General features: G+C 38.2%; 1 protein-coding gene across 2 annotated transcripts in view; it reads left to right on the top strand.

Moving 5' to 3' along the window:
• SUCLG2 (succinate-CoA ligase GDP-forming subunit beta) overlaps positions 1-23,780 on the top strand; it is a 330,026-nt gene that overhangs the window by 141,064 nt on the left and 165,182 nt on the right. For both annotated transcript variants that reach the window (XM_019469764.2, XM_019469763.2), the window contains exons 7-9: positions 5,695-5,791; positions 19,386-19,547; positions 21,799-21,941. In XM_019469764.2, coding sequence (XP_019325309.1) covers positions 5,695-5,791; positions 19,386-19,547; positions 21,799-21,941 — 402 coding nt within the window. The remainder of the gene's footprint in view (positions 1-5,694; positions 5,792-19,385; positions 19,548-21,798; positions 21,942-23,780) is intronic.

Below are 23,780 nucleotides of genomic sequence, written 5' to 3'. Positions count from 1 at the left end.
CCAAGAAGAGAAAACATGAAAATTGTTTTTATGTTTTTATTTATTTTTGAGAGAGAGACAGAGTACGAGTGGAGGAGGGGGCAGATAGAGAGGGAAACACAGAATCCAAAGCAGGCTCCAGGCTCTGAGCTGTCAGTACAGAGCCCAGTGCAGGGCTTGAACCCATGAACCGTGAGATCATGACCTGAGCTGAAGTCAGATGCTTAACTCACTGAGCCACCGAGAGCTCCAAGAAGATTATTTAAATGACCATTGATCAGTGATCCTTTGGTCAAGAAATGGTACCTTCAAGGTACCTTAGATTCAGTGTGACCTTGAACATTACTTAATTTTCATCTAGGATATGGTTTAGGCATGTGGAGGCTGTGCTCTCTTGGATGAACAACTTATAAAATGATTATCTTGTAAAGTTACTAATATCTTTCCAACCCATGCCTGTTGTGTCTGAACTCAGTGAGGTATTCACATTAGACTTAAAGAAATATCACCTGGTACAGAAATTACCAAGTATGTGTTCCTGACAGAATTCATTTCAGCAAGAATTGGTTGAAAAGACTAAAGCCACAGGAAAGCAGAAAAGGACTAAAAATTCATAGATCTGTCAATTGTGTTAGTTATCCTCTATACTATTAACTTCTTTTTTTTTCTTTTTTTTTAATGTTTATTTATTTTTGAGACAGAGAGAGACAGAGCATGAGCAGGGAAGGGGCAGAGAGAGAGGGAGACACAGAATGTGAAGCAGGCTCCAGTCTCTGAGCTGTCAGCACAGAGCCCGATGCGGGGCTCGAACTCACGAACTGTGAGATCATGACTGGAGCCGAAGTTGGACGCTTAACCGACTGAGCCACCCAGGCGCCCTAATACTATTAATTTCTGAAACATAAGCACCCTGTATTGTCAATATGCAATTTCAGTATTTAAGCTAATGAAAAGATTTGATGGGCCCAGTTAAAAAAGATCACCAATACCTCTGGGAATGGTTTGTCCCTCTGGCTAGCTTTAAGAACTGTGTGTGAATGTTGATGACATTGGTTCCTGGAATCAAACCAAAATATTGCTAAAATTTTTAAGCTATTCAAACACTTTTGAAGGTACCTGTAAATTTGTCAGGGTTTCGTACATACGGCCCAAAGGATATTTGATTTTAGGCATCGTAATTTTTTAAATTGCTTAGCAAACAACCTTAAAATAACATTAATTGGTGGCAAAAGAAGAGAAAACAAATAGTCTGTAGAGTGTGGTTATGAACTGAGGAAGTAGGTGGCAGTAGGAAGCTGGCTGCCTGTAAGGTAAACAGCAGAATGTTTCCTTTGACTTGTGTTTAGTTTATTCTTTAAATCTGAACATGTTTGGAAAACTGGGGAGCTAACCCCCACTTTTCCCAGGCCCTGCCATTTCTGTTGTTGTACCTGCTCAGACTGACACATTTGCCTGCCTAGCCTTCACAGTCATTTACTTGGATGGCCTCTGGAACAGGGCACGTTCAGTCTCCAAGCCAGGCTGGTTCTCCCTTTTTTAGATCTTACATCGCAGATTTTGTAACACGTATACCTTAGAGATCTCACAACGCAAATCTAATCATGCTTCATTCCTGCTCAAAAAAATGCTTATGGTCTGTCTTTGTACAGAAATGAACAGTTCTAACAGTGAATACCCCCAACTGGTGTGTTAGTATGTGATTGTAGTGGCACTAATGTTTAGAAAATTTGGGCTTCATGGTAAGTTACGTTGATAGAAGCTTAAGAAACATTGTTTCTTTTTAAAATTTTTTTCATGTTTATTTTTGAGAGAGACCAAGAGTGAATGGGGGAGGGGCAGAGAGAGAGGGAGTCACAGAATCTGAAGCAGGCCCCGGGTTCTGAGCCATCAGCACAGAGCTGATGCGGGGCTCAAACCTATGAACCACAAGATCATGACCTGAGCTGAAGCCAGATGCTTAACTGACTGAGCCCCCCAGGTGCCCTGAGGCTTAAGAAGTTTTGAAGTGACCCAGCTATCCACTGACAAATAAGTGGATCTGCAACAGAAGGTTGTTTAGCTTTGAGAAAGAGGAAGATTCTGATGAGGCATGGACGAACCGTGAGACATTGTGCTAAGTAAAATTAGCCCATCGCAAAAAGATACATGCGATTCCATTTATATGAGGAGCCTAGAGTCATCAGATTCATAGTGATGGAAGGTAGAATGGTCGTTGTCAGACTAGGGGAGGGGAGAATGGGGAGTTGTTATTTAATGGGTATAGGGTTGCAGTTTTGCAGGATGAGAAAGTTTTGGAGCGTGGTTGCATGACACGGTCAGTATACTTAACACCACAGGAATGTACACGTAGAAATGATTGGGATCGTGAATTTTATAGTAAGTGTATTTCTAAAAAGAAGAAAGTTTTAAAGGACCTGGGGTAAGATCTTATATATGTAGGCATCCAGAAGATTTTTTCTGTTATGTAGTTTCTCCTCATTATCCAATCAGCCATTAATTGAGCCAGTATTTTATTGCGTGTTGACTCTGCACAGAGGCTGTGTGGGTACCGGATAGCTGGCATGCCTCTCTCATGCACAACACTGCAGGCTCAGATCAATGGCCTAGAAAACCCCCCGAAATCAAGTCTGTTTGGCAGTGAGTTACATATCAGCTTAGCATTGTAACTCAAAATCCATTTGGATAAAAAAAAAAAAAAAAAAAGTAAACATCAAGTAAAAGAAATCTTACAGTATTTGAAAAAACTAATTGGGGAACCTCAGAGTGAGACCATCCTTCTTAAAGTCTGACCCAAAGCTAGAAGCGCTCAATGAAGAGTTCCATTATTACTATTTTATGTGGCAGAAATAACAGACCCATGGGTGAAAGGTAAATGTTAAAGGAGAAGAATATTTGCAATTTATATGGGATGATGAGCTAATTTCCTTCATGTAAAAACCCTTCTTATAACTCAGTGAGAAAAAGACTAAAATCTCAACAGAAGAATAGGCAAAATTCACAGAAAAGGAAATACAGAGGTCTCTTAAGCTCAGAGAATAATGCTTAAATTAACTAATAGTAGGAGTAGTCTATATGAGAGACCCATTTTTACCCGGCATACTGGCAAAGATTGATAGCCTGTGGTTGTGAATAGAAAAACAGTTTCTATGATCCTTGTTTGTGTAGTGGGAAATTAGTGAGAGCTTCTACCAAGAATTATTTAAGATCACCTTTTATTATTTAAAATCCCCACATCTCTTTCTTTGCTCTACTCTGGGGAATTTATTCTTTAGATATACATACAGAAATGGATAAGGCAACATTTTAAGTGATGTCAAGCTATTGGAAACCTAAAGGCTATTGTTTAAGAGACAGGTAAACTGAATTATGGTAAATCCATTCAATAAGCTATTCTGTAGGGGCGCGTGGGTGGGTCATTCGGTTAAGCGTCTGACCCTTGGTTTCACCTCAGGGTCACGGTCTCATGGTTTGTGGATTTGAGCCCTGCATCAGGCTCCATACTGACTGTGGGGAGCCTGTTTGGAATTTTCTCTGTCTGCAACCTTCCCGCTTGTGTACTCTCGCTCTCAAGATAAATTAAAAAAAAACAAAAAACAAAACTAAAAAAAAAAAGATATTATGTAGCCACTTACAAGAATAAGATCATTGTATTTGTGTGGCTGGTGAAGGCTTTCTAAAATCTGTTAGGTGAAGAAACAAAGTATAGAACCAAGGTGGTTTTTGCTAGAAAGGTGAGCTCAGAATATGTGTACTTGCACATACACAGACTGTCCCTCAGTGAAACACCAGCCGGGAAGGGGGCTGCTGCTGGATGAGACGGGAGCCGTGTGGCTGGGGAGTCTGGTGAAGGTTCATAGGATGACCCTTGTGTAGCCAGAAAAAAAAATCAATATTAAAAAATATTCAGTCTTACTCATTATGCGTGTTTACTTATAGCTACTGGGTTTCAAATTAGGATTTAAGAAAGTTTATATAACTATATACATATATGAGAAAAGAAAGATATGTGTGTGTGTGTGTGTGTGTGTGTGTGTGTGTGTGTATGATAAAGACCATGTGAATTTCATTTCCAGGAGTTTTTCAGTCAGTACTGGAACAGAGAAAGTACTCTCAGTGTTTAACCACAGTGGGACTTTATTCTAGGGACTTGGTTACACGGTGATTCAAGAGTTGAGAAATTCCAGGATGGGCAGAGGCAAGGTAGAGCTAAGCCATAGCAGGAAATTGTTGCTCCCTGCATGCTGGAGGGACCACGTGAGGACGTGGTATTTCTGTATCTTGGGATACAGAAGGTAGAACCCTGCTGGGCTTCTGGTGGTTGCTAAAGCCAGTGAAAGAGATGCTTTTTTTTTTTTTTTTTTTAAAGTTTATTTTTGAGAGAGATTGAGAGACAGCCCAAGCATGGAAGGGGCAGAGAGAGGGGGAGACACAGAATCTGACGCAGGGTCCAGGCTCTCAGGGCCTGACATGGGGCTCGAACTCATGCACCATGCAATCATGACCTGAGCCGAAGTCGGACGCTTAATGGCCTGAGCCACCCAGGCGCCCCTGGAGGAGCTGCGTTTGCAAAGCAGGAGAGGTGTCCAAGTACCCCAGCTTTTCCATTTCTCCTACCTCTCGTCTCCTTCCACTGCCTCCCATTGGCTGAACTGCGCTGGAAACCATCTAGCCCAGGAGGCTTGGAAACTCAGCCTCCAAGTGTCAGCTCCCCTGATAAACATAATAAGGGTGGAGAAAAGCCAGAACCGGGTGTGAGGACAAAAATGCAGGGCTGGAACGATGAGCAAAAATGTTGCCAAGGGAAAATTACGGCTCGGCAGTAATAAAAATAATAAAAATTTTAATAATAAAAAGATGGCCCCAAGCGTGAGACTGATCCCAGCATTCAGCCATAATTGTACACAAGTCTTGCTGTGTTGCATCACAGGTGTTCACTACAGGTGTGAGCTTTCCAGGGTGGTGTCAGGCCTCCTTTGTGATGTCTTCCCCTCACCCCTGTTCACACAATGCCAGCATGCTGTGACATAGGCCATGAATAAAAGTTGGTTGAAAACAATGATTGGGTGAGTGAATTTCCAGCAGCCTTGAGAAAAATGGAAGTCAGGGCATACCATCAGGGAAACTTGGGATACTGTTGCTCTTTGTGGCTTATGCCTTTGTGACAGACTGTTCAGTGTGAACGGGCTGGGCTGTTCAGTAACTGTACTGTGTAGGACTTTCATCTTCCTATCTTGCAACAGTTTCCATAAGACACTCAGTAATTGTTGTTTCACAGGTTATAGGTTTGGGCTGATGAATGTTAATAACTTTTATTTTAGCATAATAAGGAAAACCTGGTCATTATAAACTCTCAAAATCATGTTTACATTTTACTTAAATGGAGATTGTTTATATTAATGATTGTGGCTCATACTGCATCATAGCTTGGCTAATAGGAACATGAAAATTTACAAAAAGATTAACGTTTTTTAGGCTGTACTGAAAATATCTTGTTTTCCTGATAACGGTCTTTCTTGGTGTCTGGAGGAAAGTTGAGCAATTCCTTCTAATGAATAGAAGTGGAAATTAAAATACTTATGCTTTTCTCTTTTTCCCTTCAGAAAACCGAACTGAACATAAAGACATAACTTAATATTTTTAAGGTTACATTAATAAAGCAAAATAAATGTTCTTTTACTGCTTTGGTGTAATTTCATTGTACTTGATCCTGTTTAGGCTGCAGACCAAATTAAGAAGCTGTATAATCTCTTCCTGAAAATTGATGCCACTCAGGTGGAAGTGAATCCCTTTGGTGAAACCCCAGGAGGACAAGGTAACCAGAACAACAACAACAACAACAACAACAAAGAAACAAATGAATATAATCGTTTATGCAAGCTATGAATTAAATTGTACAAAAGACTGTAGCAGTAGCTTTGCGTTCATTTTGTTCAGTAATTTAATTTCTGCCATGGTTTCGAATGCTCCCGTGATACGGTTGAACATTTCAGGACTTGATTTTGTTTGCAGTCAGATGCCAGGCCTCAGGGGAAGCTCCTTCTTGTTTTATTTAGAAACATCCATCCACCAGCACCGCCTTGTTTCTTCGGAGCCATTCTTGCTTATAGTGTGGTAGAAATTTGGGTAGAAATGGGATCCTCTCCATTGGGGTGTAATGAATGCACCTGCTTTTTATGGAGCTAGAAATGCTTGAAGATTTTTAGTTTGCCTAAATCTGTACAAAATCACTTTGTCCTCCCCTGCTGGATTTACATCATCATAGTGAGACCCTAGTGCCCACGATCCAACTTACTTACTTACTTACCAACTTACTTAGTTACTTAGCTTCTGATTCAGGTGGGAAAAGGTTTCCCCAACTTCCCTTGCAGGGAAGGTTTTTTCCTACCCATCAGGTAATTAAAAAGTATAAAGAACTGTTTTCTATGTCAGCACCCATCACCATTTCCCTGTGCCTTATATACAGCTAGTGTTCAGTAAATTCTTTTTAATTCGATAACAAAAGCTTGTGAATGTGTGTGTGTTTAAAGGTAGAGGCTGGGATATCAGGTGGATAGGATATGGATACCAATATGTAAGTTCCATGAACCTTGTCTTTTTTTTTTTTCTTTTTTTTTTTTTTTTTTTAGCACATTTCACTCCCAATGTCTTGTATGGTATCTAGCATTTTGTGGGCAGTTCGTAAAGAGGGATTTGCCACTGAGTTGGTACATTAGGTGATCTGTTATTTGCAAATACAACCAGCTAGTAAGCCAAGGTGGACAGTACACTGTTTTACAAAGGGGCCTGGGTTCAAATTCTGGGTCTGCCGTGTTCTGGCCACAGACCTGGGCTAAGCCTTGGAGTTTGTTTGTTGTTTTGTTTCTTACTCCGAAAGAGTGGTAAAAATGGTAACTGTCGTATCGGGTGGTTGTCAAATGAGGTGACTGGTGTTTGTGTAAGCATCCACTGTCGCACACAAAATGGATGAGCATCACACATTCACAGATGCTCCTCTTCTCAGATAGGCCAGGAAAAACTGCCAACAAGCAAAACTCCAGGACCAGGTGGCTTCACAGGTGAATTATACTAAATATTTAAATAAGAGTTAATACTTACTTTTCTCAAAATATTTCAAAAGACAGAAGAGGAAGGAAAGCTTTGAAATCCATTCTGTGAGGCCAGCATTACCTTGATACAAAAACCAGAAAAAGATACTACAAAAAAAGAAAACTATAGGCCAGTATTTCTGATTAACATAAATACAGAAATCCTTAACAAAATATTAGCAAACCAAATTCAACAAAACTTTGAAAAGATCATTCACTATGATCAAGTGGGATTTATTCCTGGGATGCCAGGTGGTTCAATATTTGCAAATTAATCGGAATGATACATCACATCAACAAGAGAAAAGATAAAAACCTTATGATGATCATTGCAATAGATGCAGGAAAAACATATGATAAAGTACAATATCCATTTGTGATCAAAACTCTCAACAAAGTAGGTTTAGAGGGAACATATCTCAACTTAATAAAGGTCATCTATGAAAACCCACAGGTAACAGCATACTTAATGGTGAAAGATTAAGAGGTTTCCCTCTAAGATCAGGAAAGAGACAAGAATGTCCAGTCTCACTAGTTTTATTCAATATAGTACTGGAAGTCCTAGCCACAACAATCAGACATGAATGAATGAATGAATGAACAATAAATAAATAAATGGAATCCAAAGTGGAAAGGAAAAAAATAAAACTTTCACTGTATGCATATAGCGTGATACTATATATATAGAAAACCTGAAAGACTCCACTAAAAAGCTGCTAGAACTGATAAATGAATTCAGTAAAGCCACAGTATACAAAATCAGTATATAGAAATTTATTGCATTTCTATACACTAATAATGAAGTGACAGAGAAGTTAAGAAAACAATCCCATTTGCAGTTGCACCCAAAATAATAAAATACCCAGGAATAAATTTAACCAACATTGTGAAAGTCCTGTATTCCAAAAATTATAAAACATTGGTGAAAGAAATTGAAGATGACACAAATGAAAGATATTCCATGCTCATGATCAGGACAACAAATATTGTTAAAATGTCCATACTAAACAAAGTAATGTACAGATTTAATGCAATCCCTATCAAAATACCAACAGCACTTTTCACAGAATTAGATCAGTTAATCCTAACATTTGTATGGAGTCACAAAAGAGCTTGAATAGCCAAAGCAGTCTTGAAAAAGAACCAAACTGGAGGTATCACGATCCCGGTTTTCTTTTAAAAAAAAAAAAATTGTTTTTAACGTTTTATTTATTTTTGAGACAGAGAGAGACAGAGCATGAGTGGGGGAGGGGCAGAGATTGAGGGAGACACAGAATCGGAAGCAGGCTCCAGGCTCCGAGCCGTCAGCCTAGAGCCCGACGCGGGGCTTGGTGACCTGAGCCGAAGTCGGACTCCCAACCGACTGAGCCACCCAGGCGCCCCACATTCCCGGTTTTCAAGATATACTACAAAGCTATATTAATCAAAAAAGTATGGTACTGGTACAAAAATAGAGACATTACGACAAAGGAGACAATATGAAATGGGAAAAAGTTTCTTAAAAAATGGTGTTGGGGAAACCAGACAACTACATGCAAAAGAATGAAACTGGACCAACTTTCTTACACCATACACAAAAACAAGCTTGAAGTGGATTAAAAATCTAAATGTTAAGACCTGAAATCATAAAAAAAATCCTAGAAGAAAGTACAGGCAGTAATTTTTCTGACATTGGCTGTAACAATATTTTACTAGATATGTCTCCTGAGGCAAGAGAAACAAAAGGAAAAATAAACTACTGGGGTTACATCAAAATAAAAAGCTTTTACACAGTAAAGGAAACCATCAACAAAACAAAAAGACAACCTATTGAATGGGAATAGATATTTGCAAATGATATATCTGATGAGAGGTTAATATCCAAACTATATAAAGCACTTACACAATTCAACACCAAAAAACCTAAGCCAATTAAAAATGGCAGAAGACATGAACAGACATTTCTCCAAAGAAGGCATACAGATGACCAATAGACACATGAAAAGACGCTTAACACCGCTCATCATCAGAGAAAAAAATCAGAACCACAATGAGATCACTTCACACCTTTCAGAATGGCTAAAATAGAAAACATAAGAAACAAGTGTATGTGAGGATAGGGGGAAAAAGGAACCCTTGTGCACTGTTGGTGGGAATGCAAAGTGGTGTACCCACCATGGAAAACAATGTGGATATTCTTCAAAAATTTAAAAATAGAATTACTACTGGATATTACTAGGTCACCTATGGGAAATGTTTAATGTGGGGGAAAAACGAAAACACAAATTCAGTATATATGCACCCCTGTGTTTATTGTAGCATTATTTACAATAGTCAAGATATGGAAACAACTCCAATGTCCATCTATAGATAAGTGGATAAAGAAGTGGTGTGTGTATGTATATGTGGTGTCTGTATGTATGTGTGTATATATACACCTATATATATATATATATATATATATATATATATATATATATACACACCTATGTATATATACACACATACATATAAATATATATACACTTATATATACCTATGTATGTATATACATACAGTGGAATATTACTGAGCCATAAAAATGAATGGAATCTTGCCATTTGCAACATGGATGGATCTAGAAGATATAATGCTAAGTTGAATTAAGTCAGAGAAAGACAAACCTTAAGATTTCATTCACATGTGGAATTTAAGAAAGAAAACAAATGAACAACAAAAAAGGGACAAACAAAAAAACACACTCTTAAATGCAGGGAAGAAACTGGTGGTTGCCAGAAGGGAGGTAGGTGTGGGATATAGGTGTAATAGGTGAAGGAGATTAAGATACTCATTGTGATGAGCACTGAGTAATGTGTAGAATTGTTGAGTCACTGTATCATACACCTGAAACGAATATAACACGGTATGTTAATTATGCCAGAATGTTTTAAAAAACACAAAATGGGGACAATAATATTAATACCTACCTTAGAAGGTTATTATGATGGTAATGTTCTCAGAACAAAGCATAGCATATGGTAAGAGGTACAAAAGCATTCGCTATTATGATTTTATTAGTTCTTATCCTTTTGAAAGTCAAACAAATAATAGACATTGAAGGTAAAACATCATACAAAGATTAGGATTTGTTTAAAAATTTAATTGTCACCAACTGCACTTGAACTAATACAAAATAGCCCTCAATTCCCTCCATGAGTCTTTTGGTGTTTCTGGTGGAGGCTTCTGTATTCTTGTAATAAATTCTCCATTTTCATTGACAAATAGTTAAATTAAATGATAGCTATAAAAAAATAATCAGAAAAGGTATGGATTTCATCTTTTTACCTATTTTTTTCTTTTTTTTTTTTTTTTTCTTGTTGTAAGGATTTCAAGTTAGGATAGACAAATAGCTAATGTTTAGGAAGCCATTGAAAATAACATATTCCATGTTTTACACATGTGACCCACCAGATTTTTATTTGATGGGTCATTTGTAAGCAAACTACCTTTATTTGTAAATATTTTAAAAATTCTGTCTGACTATAAAATCATCAGTATTTCATATAGAGAGGAAGTGAATGGAAGAAGATTCTTTTCTGAACTCACATGACATAGTGTACTGTGATAGACTTTTATGTACATTCTTTTTTATTACTTACAGCAACCCGGAAAAATAAGAGGAGTTATTATCCCCATTTTACAGAGGATTGAAAATTAGTGTGACTCCACCATAGACATCCAGTTACTGAAGCTGGGATTTGAACCCATGTCTCTCTCAGGACAGTGTACATGTTGGTTTCTACATACCAGACTGCCTTCTTTTCTACCTTCTTTCTCTTTAAACTGTTAATTTACTTTTATCAGAGTGATCTGGATGTAGTCTCCAGTTTGGGAATGTTAGTCAAAATTCATGCTGCCTTGAGTGGCTATTAATTACATCCCAGAAACAAAAGAGAAGGAAGTTCAATACAAGTTCTTAAAGGTCATGGCTTGCTTTTCAAACTAGTATGCGTAAGCAACCTGGTTATTTCATATTTTTAAAAAAATGGAAATTCAGCCAAGGAGTTGGATAAAAATCATTCATTCAACTACTTTCATTCAACTCTTTGGTAAGTTGTCAGTCACAGGTTATAAGGATACAAGAAATTTTCCCTCTCGTGTATTTGTAAAACCTCAGGAAATTGGAAGTTTTTATTTTTTACCTATCAAGAGAAAGGAAATTTCTTGAACTTTTTTAAAGGAATCATCATAAAATATATTCCGTGTATACAGCTCATTAAAGCATAAGTCTTATGTGATATTTTTAAGAGCAGAATTATCTTTAGCTATTAATTTGTTCATTGTACCATAAAAGTTCAGCTATTGAATTATAATCACAATTAAATGAGTATGTTGGTTTATAACTCTAATGAGCAGTAGTCAAATTAAACCCAATTAGGAAACGGTGATTAATGACCAAATGTACAAATTGATCTTCATCATTGTCACAATCCCCTAAAGCAATCCTTTATTTAGGAGCTGTAAAAAAAATCATTTATATCCTAGAAGTATTAATAATCTTAATATTTATAATGTGAATATTTAATTTTTTCCATTTAGATCAGTAATAGCAGAGCCTATAACATTTCACATTAAAATTGTGATTTAATAATGACTCTTAATTTAGAAGTTTAAGGAGCTTGGCATCACACCAGACATTTTTACTTTAAGCTTATTCATTGCAGAGCTTCTTTGTAAGAGAATTTCTTCCATCTTCCATTGGTTAATGAGGACCATTTTTTAAACGTCCAGATGATTGGTCATATATTTGCACAGCAGAGGATACCCGGTTGGATGAAGAACGGCGATCTTGATAACATCTATGCTGCTAGGTCATCTATGGGAAATGTTTAATGTGGGGGAAAAACTGTAGTCCAAGAATTGTTTTTTCCAACGTGATTAAAAATTTGAGTCAAAGAATATAATTTGGCATCATTGACTGTAATGTCATTTAGTGACTGTTAGCTTGGATTATAATGGTTGTTAGTGACAGAAACCTGTATCAATCTAGTTTTTGTTAAAAAGCTTCCAGGTCAGGGAAGGATACCTGTTTTCCTCATATAACAGGGAAGTCTACAGAGTGGACTGGTTTAGGGCATGAAGGGAAGTAGGGATTCTCTGATCTTCCAGCCCATCTTGTCTCAGAATTGGCTTGTCAGCCGGGCTTTCTGAAGTAACAGCTGAGATAGCTCCCAGTTTCCATCATTCTCCCCCAGGAACCATAGCAATCTTTTCCAATGATTCCAATTGGCCCCGCATGGGTCACATATCCGTATGTAGACTAATCACTGAGCTGGAAGCACATGTATAGGAGAAAGGCATTTTCTCAATGCAGAAAGGGACATTGAGTCACAACATGTCTACCAAATTCGCCTAACTTTTATTGACATGAAAGTAAACTGTTAATTAAATATTCGAAGAGAAATTAACTATTTTCCTTGCTTGTCCAGTTGAATTGCCAGAATTAATCCATTAAATATGTGGCCAAGTTAGAAGCAGGGTTTTCTTTATTGTTATTTATCTACCTGTCCATGCATTCATTCATCTATTTTGCAAGCTCCTGTGGGATTTTATGTTCTATTTCATTTCTTCCCACTTTCAGGCAGATCTGGCTGTACACAGACTTCTTTGTTTGGTGTCTTTCATGTTTTTCAGTGAGGAGAATGAGCATATTGTCCCCTCAGGAGATGTTTGCCAATACCTAGAGACTTTTTAATTGAGATATAACCGACATATGACATTGTATTAGTTTCAGGTGTACAACACAATGATTCCATGTGATCACCACCGTGAATCTAGTTAACACCGTTTTTGTTTATTACAACTGCGAGTGTAGGATGCTACATGCCTCTTGTGTGTGGAGGCCAGAGACATTGTGCTATACACAGCACAGAAAATGATCTCACCTCACCTACCAGGGAGTCCTGAGAATTCCTGCTCCAAGGCATTTTCATCATTTGGAGCCCAAATCCATTCACCACGCTAAAGGGATGAAACCCAGTTTGAAACCCTGACTACCTGGCCAAGACTCCATGAGAGCTAGGGGTGAGTGATCCAAAGTTAATTTGCACATCAAATCCCTTTCTTGCTTCAAATGAATTTCCCTAAATAGCTACCCTGTTGCTTCATGTTAGCAAGTGCCCATGTTGTTGGTGGGTGTTTGTCTCTGTTTTTCTCTTTATACATAAGACTCTATTTTCAAGAACATTTTCAGTTCTCTACCTTCACCCAAATCCCCCTCCTGCCTCATATCTATTTTCTCTTTCACAGCAACTCCAGAAAAGTTCTAAAAAGTGTACAACTCTTGGAACATCGCTATTTAATGGAAAGTGGGACCAATTTTAAAGTATCAGCATTTTAAGGCCATCTTGGCAAGGTGCATTTCAGTAGCCCATTATGGTTACTTAACACAAATCAAATACAGTGCAGTGCTTGCAGACAGATTATTTTTCAAACTAATTATGACAGTCTCATTTCCTGCTGTTTTTATGTTTCTTTTATATGCGAATTCCCCTCTGAAATGTAGTTTTCTTTTGTTTAATTCTGTAGCACATTCTTCTGTTGAAACTCTAGGGTCAGAGGCTGCTAACCGCCAGTCAGATTCTTCATCTAGGTTGGTGAATTGGCAACTCATAGAATCTCACACCGCTAAACAAAAAAACCACAACGCCCTATGAATCTAAGTACCGCAGCTTTCTTTGATATTTGTTCAGAAGGAAAATTCATTTGTATAATCTATCAAGCATGTAACAATGTGCTTTTGATGGTGAAAATTGTTTTATAAATATTAATAGGTATGTTTTTTCACCCACTTTGTAAACAGAATGGCCTTTGTTCAGGATGAATTTTCTATGGAATTGAGGTTTCATTAATGTGACACTCAAAATCTTATGTCGAACCAAGATCAGTACCTCCAAACATACATTTTACCATAGTTTGTTGTTATAGTAAATGAAAAAGCTAAGGTTTGAGTAAGCAGGTTTATTTTATTGCCCTGCCGTTCACATAGACATCAATCCATTTTTAACATGCTCATTCTAAAACTGTACTTGGACAGTCTTACAGAGGGAAACAAGCATGTCAGAGTCCATCAATATTCAGGGATTAATCCACACCTTTTGTGCAAGCTGCAAGTTTTTGTTTATTTTTCCCATTATGCTTTTTTGTTTTCATGCCAGATGCACTTTTCTGAGTTTCTCTTTCACTGTAATAAGTTTGGTACCTGAGGCTATAGCAGCAGGAGAAGTGTGATGAGGTGCTTGGTGATTGGCAGCCTTTTTCTGTAAAGAGCCTGAGAGCCTCTGTTGTATGGAGTCTGCTCTGCTATTGTCTGGGGACAGCAGCTACTGAACTATGTAAACGAATGGGTGTGGCTGCATTCCAGTCCCAACAGCTATACTTTGCCATCCTCTGACTTAGATTCTCATTTGGGGCTATTTTATACCAATCTTTGGCCACACTGGCCTTATGCAAAGGTGCGGTGTGTGATTTGAGGGTCACCAAAGTCATCTCTGCCTTTAGACAATAATCTCCTTCTCCCATCAGTTACAAAGCCGGAAAGGCCAACCATTAAAATCTTTCCTGTGGGACATACTTATGTTTTCTGAATATGGCATTTCACTGAAAATCATAGGTAACTTGTACATCTGTAAACTCCAGTAGGCTTTAGTTTCAGTTCATTGTAAATAGAAGTCTAGGGTTATAAGGGAAAGGGGACCAAGTTACAAGTCATTTCTAGGGACAGGAAGAGGGGAGAATCTAGCCTGGGCTGCAGCATTGTGAGGCTGAGTGTAAGAAAACTGTGCGTCCAAAGGCAAGGGAATTAAAAGCAAAAATGAACTGTTGGGACCTCATGAAGATAAAAAGCTTCTGCACTGCAAAGGAAACAATCAACAAAACTAAAAGGCAACTGACAGAATGGGAAAAGATATTTGCAAATGACATATCAGACAAAGGGCTAGTATCCAAAATCTATAAAGAACTTGCCAAACTCCACACTCAAAAAACAATCCAGTGAAGAAATGGGCAGAAGACATGAATAGACACTTCTCTAAAGAAGACATCCAGATGGCCAACAGACACATGAAAAGATGCTCAACGTCGCTTCTCATCAGGGAAATACAAATCAAAACCACAATGAGATAGCACCTGACACCAGAGTGGCTAAAATGAACAACTCAGGAAACAACAGATGCTGGCGAGGATGTGGAGAAATGGGAACCCTCTTGCACTATTGGTAGGAATGCAAACTGGCGTAGCCAGTCTGGAAAACAGTGTGGAGGTTCCTCAAAAAATTAAAAATAGAACTACCCTATGACCCAGCAATAGCACTACTACGAATTTATTCAAGAGATACAGGAGTGCTAATGCATAGGGCACATGTACCCCAATGTTCATAGCAGCACTTTTAACAATAGCCAGATTATGGAAAGAGCCTAAATGTCCATCAACTGATGAATGGATAAAGAAGATGTGGTTTATATACACAATGGAGTACTACGTGGCAATGAAAAAGAATGAAATATGGCCCTTTGTAGCAACGTGGATGGAACTGGAGAGTGTTAATGCTAAGTGAAATAAGTCATACAGAGAAGGACAGATACCATATGTTTTCACTCTTATGTGGATCCTGAAAAACTTAACAGACCATGGGGGAGGGGAAGGAAAAAAAGTTAGGGAGGGAGGCAAACCATAAGAGAGAATAAAAACTCTTAAAAACTGAGAATAAACTGAGGGTTGGTGGGGCATGGAGGGAGAGGAAAGTGGGTGATGGGTATTGAGGAGGGCGCCTGTTGGGATGAGCACTGGATGTTGTATGGAAACCAATTTGACAATAAATTTCATATTAAAAAAATAAAAAACTTTGCGGGTGGAGTATGTCTGTAGTGATAATAATAATAATGAGTGAGTGCCAGCTGTCTGTGCTAAGTGCTTTGCACAGAGTCTTTGCTTGCACCAACACCATGCAGTCGAAAATACTCTGGTCCCCATTTTACAGAAAAGGCCACTGGGCTTAAGAGTGGGTGATGTTGGAAGTGTCTGACTAGGAAGTGTCCGGTGTGTGTGATGCCAGAGTTCACTAAGTGGTGAAGTTCACGGGAAAGTGTCCAGGCGATACGGCATTATGAACTGGGATAGTGAGGCAGGAAAGCCCTTTGTATGTTTGGGACCACTTTTAAAATATTAAGCAGATATAACAACTATGTGTCTCAAAGAGTCTAGCTCCTTAAAGTGATTTTTTTTCTCCCTGCCCTCCACCTACAGAAAAAGATTAAGGCTTTTAGGGTGACAATTTAGTTTTGGATCACCCTTTTTAACTCCCGAGTCACCTTCCTTCCTTCCTATTTATGTGGTATTTATGACTTGCTAAAGCACTTGAATGTAACATACATTGACCTAGGTGTGTCCTTGGTTTTCTCTACAGAGAGGGAACAAATGGCCACTATAGATAGGCCATTTATCCCACAAGTATGATACCTGTATGTGCACCTTTATTTCTTCATGTAGGTACCCCTTTTATCCCACAATCACCATTTTCAAGCTCTAGTTTAAAGTTTTTGTGGGGTGGTCTCCAAATAATGAACTCATTTCTGGACTTGGTATATCCAACATACCCCTGGGAAGGAGCATTTTTTGAAAATCTGGTTTTGCAGAGTTTAGGTGGGACTGCCTTCTGAACTTTGCATACGTATCCATTAATTATGTTCCATGAAGTAGCTTGGAATTGTAGCCTTTGTAAGGGGCAAAGATCAGCCTGGACCTATGTTGATTTACTAGTTTATTGATTTTGACCGAGAAGTCTTTTATTTGAAACTCTTCAGTTAGGAAGTCAATTTGATAGCCTTTGTCCATTCATTTTGAAGGTGTCAGTTACAAATAGTCGTGCCAATGAGTAATTGAGGAGCTAAAATTACTAATACATTAATTAAAATGTATTTATAACCTAGTGGAAAGCCAAGAATGAAGTTGCTTTCCTATTGATTATTATACCAGTCATTAACTGCTGACAAAATGCCATTGCAGCAGGCAGAGAACGTTGGCCAATTCCTTTGGTAATTGTAGGATTCCATCATCAAGATTGCAGTATTCTGGAGAGTAATTACTCATTTGCTCTGTGTATTCACAGTGTGTGGGTAAAGTGGTTGGACATTTTGTGGCAAGACTAAGGATTCTGGCAGACATTAACTTCTACATAAGATTCTTTCTTGACAGTCAGTGCTACTTTAAATAATTTGTGGTTTGGGGCGCCTGGGTGGCTCAGTCGGTTAAGCGTCCGACTTCTGCTCAGGTCATGATCTCGCGGTCCGTGAGTTCGAGCCCCGCGTTGGGCTCTGTGCCAACAGCTCAGAGCCTGGAGCCTGTTTCAGATTCTGTGTCTCCCTCTCTCTCTGATCCTCCCCCGTTCATGCTCTGTCTCTCTCTGTCTCAAAAATAAATAAAATAAACGTTAAAAAAATTTAAAGTAAATAAATAAATAAATAATTTGTAGTTTGAGCTTTTATTTATGCCAAGTATTCTTAGATGTTAATATGCCAGTTCTGCATAGACTTGTATCAAAGTACTTGATTTTTGTGGTAGAGAGACCCTTGTAAAAAACCTCTATGTAGGATCTGTAACTCTAGGATGTTGTAATGTAGCAACATTTTCTTGTAAGCAGCTGGGAATAACAGTCTATGGTCATTGCTTTGGAGTGAATTATTGCAGGGTGGTTGTTACCCTCTGAAGAGGTAGGTGCCTTTCAGCTATGCTGGGGGAGAATGGGTAATTTCTCTAAAGGGTGAGTCAAAACTCCCCGCCTACCAATATCTCAAGTAAAGTAAAAGAAGGTTACAATGGAATGTCATCATAGACAACTAATTTCTGCCCTAAGAAATATAATAAAAGGGGTCAGATCCCAGGAAACCTGCATGCCATCCCTCCCCACTACCGCTTCTCCCTGAGTGTTCGTATAGAGATATCCTGTAAGTCAATGAAAGTGCTGTTTTCTTGGTCCATCCATATCATCCAGTGAGTTTCAACTGTGTCCAAGTCTCTTGGCCTTGAGAGAATTGGAGATTTCTACCTGCACCAGAGTAGAAACAGAGCTGATAATGCCTAGCTACCTTCCGTTATATCTGATCAGTCTTAGTGTTTTATAACTTGAATCAAAAGAATCATATCCTGCACGTATCAAGATGATGGTCCTGGTTTGAGCAGACCCTGGAGGAGGTATATCAGCAGTTTAGGGACTGTTATTTCCCTTTTCTGAATAAAAAAGCTGAGGCCCAGAGAGGAAGTAGGTTATTATGATTATTTTTTAATCAAGTCATAGAGTTAGTTAAGGGTCAAATAAAAACTATTGGTTCTAGGACACCAATCGGTGGCACAATCGGTGAAGATTTCGACTTTTTTTTTCTTAAGTTTTTTTTTTTTTAACGTTTATTCATTTTTTTTTGAGAGACAGTAAGCAGGGGAGGGGCAGAGAGAAAGACACACACGCACAGAATCTGAAGCAGGCTCCAGGCTCTAAGCTGTCAGTACAGAGCCCAACACGAGGCTTTTCTCACGAACCATAAGATCATGACCTGAGCAGAAGTCAGCCGCTTAACTAGCTGAGCCATCCAGGCACCCCGGCATCTAACTTTCGATTTTGGCTCAAGTCATAATCTCCCCATGTGTGAGATTGAGCAGGCAGGCATCAGGCTCCACACTGACAGCAAGGAACCTGCTTGGGATTCTGTCTCCTCCTTTCTCTGCCCCTTCCCTGTTCATGTGTGCGCATGTGCTATTTCTCTCTCAAAATAAGTAAATAAACTTAAAAAAAATATATGGATTTTCGCCAAGTGTTCTTTCCAAGAAATCTTTCAGAAATATTAGTGAGGATACTGATTAAATAAAGATTTCACTTTACAGCATCAGGACAAAGGACAGTGGGATTAAGCATTATAATCTAGGTTCTCTTTGCATAGAAAGTAAAGGTGATGATTAGTGGTTAAATACTAAAAATGAATGTAATGAAAATGGCCTATCAAATCTGTGTTAACTGTGGCAGTCTGTACCTTGTAATGGGTGACCACAGTTTATATTACTAATTTATTAAACAGAGACCGACAGGTATAAATTACTATGTTCGTTATTAGAATGTAAGTCCCTTGAGAACAGGGTCTTTGTCATAATCGTCTTTGTAGCCCTAAAGTGTAAGATCAAGAAAGCCATAACCACTTCTGCCTGTATCATGAGAAAAAATGACAGTATTTTATTTTTCTTTCTCCTGTGTTAGCCTGGGGAACTAACTAATTTGTAGATTCTTAAGGGATATTCACGTATGTGCCTTGTTCCCTTTAGTTGTCTGCTTTGATGCAAAGATAAACTTTGATGACAATGCAGAATTTCGACAAAAGGACATATTTGCTATGGATGACAAATCAGAGAATGAGCCCATTGAAAATGAAGCTGCCAAATATGATCTAAAATATATAGGATTGGATGGGAACATTGCCTGCTTTGGTAAGAAAGTAGTTCTATCAAAAGAATGATTTGTGGATTTGGGGGGAATTTAGGAACTCCTGATTTCTGAACCTTTCTGAACTGTTATTTCCTAAAAGCCAGTAAAAATAGGAGTTTGTTTGTTTGTTTGTTTGTTTTTGTAGCCCCAAAGTCTTAGGAAACAATTTGGAGTTTCTTCCCAATACATTTTGCTCAGTGGTCACTGGTTTAAAGCGCGGTTTCTCAAGTCTGGCACTTTTGACATTTTGGGTCAGATAATTCTTTTCTGGGGGTTGGGGTGGGGGTCCTGTACATTGTCAGGTATTTAGCAGTGCCCCCTGGCCTTTAGGTGCCATTGACAACCAAAAACATTGTGATAGCCAAAAATGTCTTCCAACACTGCCATATATCTTCTTGTCAACAAAATCACTCCAGTTGAGAAATACTATGTTAAAGCATCTCAGTTAAACTTTGTGTCATAAAAATGGAAATATTTACTACCCCAGTCAGTGTTAATATGCTAGGAACCATTCTGGAAATTTGTGTTTAAGATACAGTTTCTCCGAGGAAGTGGAAGAGAACATACACTTGAATCATTATGCTCCAGTTTCGGCTTTTATGATCACCAAATGATAAAATGTTTAATCCATTATCCAGTTTATTAATAAAACAATTGATTCTATCATACTCATCTAAATTTGTGAAAATGGCTTATTCAGCTGAGATAAGAATGGATCTATAGAGGCAATACAATTTCTGTTATTGTCCACAGCTTATAGAACTGAGATTTATAACGCGTCTGTGTTTCTGGTAGAACCAATTCATTGCCCTGGAAACTGAGGTCTTAATCTTAATGGAATTAAAATAAAAAAGATTTGTAGCTCATTAAGCCAACAGTATTATTATATTCAGATCTGAACAGACCTCATCCAGTAGTCTGCTGTGCAATACAATAGAAAATGACATCTAATTACAAGTGATACCAAAAGCACTTGCTTTGTATTGGAGTAATAACTGTAATGTACCAGATCACGCGCATTGTTCTGATCTTGATAAGCTAATGCGCTCTCAATATTTGTAGGCATTTAGAAAGGAGAATGATATAATGGTGTGTTGAGAACAAATTAAATACAGATTCTTTGTAGCCTCTGTGGGAGTATGCATGATCTGACCAAGTTAGCAGCCTCAAAAGCTACGATTAACACATTTCAAATTGTTTTAAGATCTTATATAAACCATTTTTATTGTAGTTTCCCCAGACTTAATTAAATTAGTCACAGTTCACAGGCATGTCTGGGGAATTCAAGGGTCAGAAAAAGTGAAGTATAATTTTACCATGTGAGTTTCTGCTGTGTTCTGAAGGTTTGCTTTTCTTCTTCTTCCCCCCCCCCCACCTTTCTAATCTGAGGAAAGTAATCTCATATAATTAAGCATAAGAAGTGAAAGAAGTACAATTGGTTAATAAAACTCAGCTCTGGAAAATAAGAATTGCAGTGTTACAACTTTTTACTTGTTTTCTTAAAAAAAAAAAAAAACCCTCCTAAGATGTTAACACATTTTGGTTCTAGTTTTAATGATCAGGTTGCTAGTGAACATTTCTCATATTAATTTGAAGAAGGAACAGAGGGATAGGAGTATTATTTTGATGCTGTCATTTGTTCATTTGTTTTGTGAGTTTATCCACATAACCTATAAATATGTGTGGTTGAGCTGAGTGTAAAAAAGCATGGAGTCCTATTGAAGTTGGGACCCCTGTGGTTCAACCCCAGAGGGATGCCATATTCAAAGCATATTCTCAGCAAGCAAAAAATTAAATGAATTCCATTTTTTTTTACTCAGGTCTCTTAAAGGATATTAAAGACAATGCAATTCATAGACCCAAGCAACTTCTTGTAGCCTTTCTTCTCTCTTTCCAGCTTCGTTTGAGTTCTGTATTTTTCCAGAACCCAAAACTCCTTCTTCTACTACTAGCTCAAATTAATCAATTATGCAAACTCTTCCCTTTTATCTGTTTGCCAGATTGATTTAACTTGTTAATAAACCTGTCTTTGTATCCCCAGGTCTTTTTTTGTTTATTTTTTTGTTTGTACATTTCCTGACTCTTTATCCTAAAAGTCTATGAATTTATCTGATTGAACAGGATTCTAGGCAGGACAGATTGGCCTGGTAGTGACAGGGGTCTGTCTCTGGCAGTATGGGCGAGGGAAACCGTTCATGCACCCTTTCCTGTTGCCAAATTGATCTTGTTGTGTGTGCCATTTGCATTCCACAGTGAATGGTGCTGGCCTTGCCATGGCTACTTGTGACATCATCTTCTTGAATGGTGGGAAGCCAGCCAACTTTTTGGATCTTGGTGGTGGAGTAAAGGAAGCTCAAGTGTATCAAGCCTTCAAACTGCTCACAGCCGACCCTAAGGTAACCTGTCGTTGTAGGCAGATCGCGTCATGTTCTGATTTTTCACCATCAAGAGCCACCTCTTTCCTACTGCTAAAGGATAATAAGCCAAACATTTATTTTGTAGCCCCAGATGCAAATCCTGCCTTAGATCTGATTGTAGTACACAATGATTCGACTCGTTTCAGGTGAAAGGCTAATAAATACTCCTAGGATCCAGTTTCAGCTTCTGTGTTTCCAAAGTCCTGGGAGATAGGAGGAAGTAAAAAAGGGGGTAGTGCTCCAGACAGGGAAATACCGGTTGGTGTGAAACATTATTTGAGTAATTTATACTGAAGCGATTAGTCCCATTCTTCACATGACTTACAGGACTCATTCTCAGATTCCTTCCATAAAGATACCGCAAGTATCATCACACGATTGGAGACAGAAGAAAATTATAGGATTATAGAAGTGTATATCACTAGAAAATAATAACCCCACATTCTTCTGTATGCTTTTAATTTTCATCGCTGATAGTTGTATAGTTTACAGCATAGGTACTAGGTAGCATATAATGTTGCTTTATGACCCTCTTTCCTTAACTAGAGTATAGCTATCACACCCATGCTAGTGTATAGTAGGTATTCCGTGAACATTTTTTGAGTTAAATACCACTATGCTTTGTTGGAACTGTAGGTACTGAGTAGTTTATGACAACAAGGTTTAGGTGGATGTTTGTTACGTGGAAAAAACTAACATGTTTTGAACATCTGATATATACCATTTAATTCTCTTAACAATTCTGAGTTTAAGCTTTCAGAATCATTATGTTTATACTGTTAGAGTATCTGATACATTCTGTTGGTTATTTTTCGTTTTTGTTTTGTTTTTTTTTTTTTAGTGTTCATTTATTATTTAATTTTGAGAGAGAGAGTGAGTGAGTGAGCAGGGGAGAAGCAGAGAGAGAGGGAAAGCAGAGAAAACCCCAAACAGGCTTTGCACCGTCAGCGCAGAACCTCACATGGGGTTAAACCCATGAACTGTGACATCATGTTCTGGACCAAAACCGAGAGTGGGATGCTTAACCGCCTGATGCACTCAGGCACCCCTCTGTTGGTTCTTAATGTATCTGAACACATGGGAAGTCTGAACCATCGCTAAGAACAACAAATGAAAATGATACCAGCTTTAATTTTTTTTTAATTTTTAAAGTTTATTTATATTGAGAGAGACAGCATGGGGGCGGGGAGCAGAGGGAGAGGGAGAGAGAGGGAGAATCCCAAGCAGACTCTTCCCAGTCAGTGCATATAACCCAGTGTGGGGCTCAAACCCATGAACCCTGAGATTGTGACCAGAGGCGAAATCAAGAGACAGATGCTCAAGCAACTGAACCACCCAGGCACCCCCATATTGTTTTTTAAGAAATGTGGTCTGAACTTAATATGGAAACTTTTCATAAATAAGTGTACCAATAATAGTCTTTTGGTTCACAACTATAAAACTTTGTCTTCTATTTTCATTATGACTCAGATAGTTGCTAACCTTATGTTTTTGCTAAGTCTTTCCCTTCTGATTCATGAAATAAATGGTAAGGTATTATCAGCTACTTATTTTCAGTTTTCCAGTGCTATCCAGGAATAACAAAGTCATCAAAATCCAAAGTCGCCCAGCCATGAAGAATGTGTGTGCGGTTGGTTTTTCTGTTTCTATAAGTACCTTGTTTCCGTTGGTTAGGTAGGAATATTGTCGGTGGCTTCCTAGTTATTAATTTATTTATCCCTTCTTATTCTTATTTTCTAAGGGAAGCATCATTTTCCTTCCAGAGATTTTCTTATCAATTGAAATTTGTAAATACCGTGAACATAGCTCACACACAGC

This window comes from Panthera pardus, unplaced genomic scaffold, assembly GCF_024362965.1.
Source record: "Panthera pardus isolate Hobbes unplaced genomic scaffold, ASM2436296v1 HiC_scaffold_8, whole genome shotgun sequence".
In the NCBI taxonomy this organism is placed as follows: domain Eukaryota; kingdom Metazoa; phylum Chordata; class Mammalia; order Carnivora; family Felidae; genus Panthera; species Panthera pardus.
This window is presented reverse-complemented; position numbering and strand designations above follow the sequence as displayed.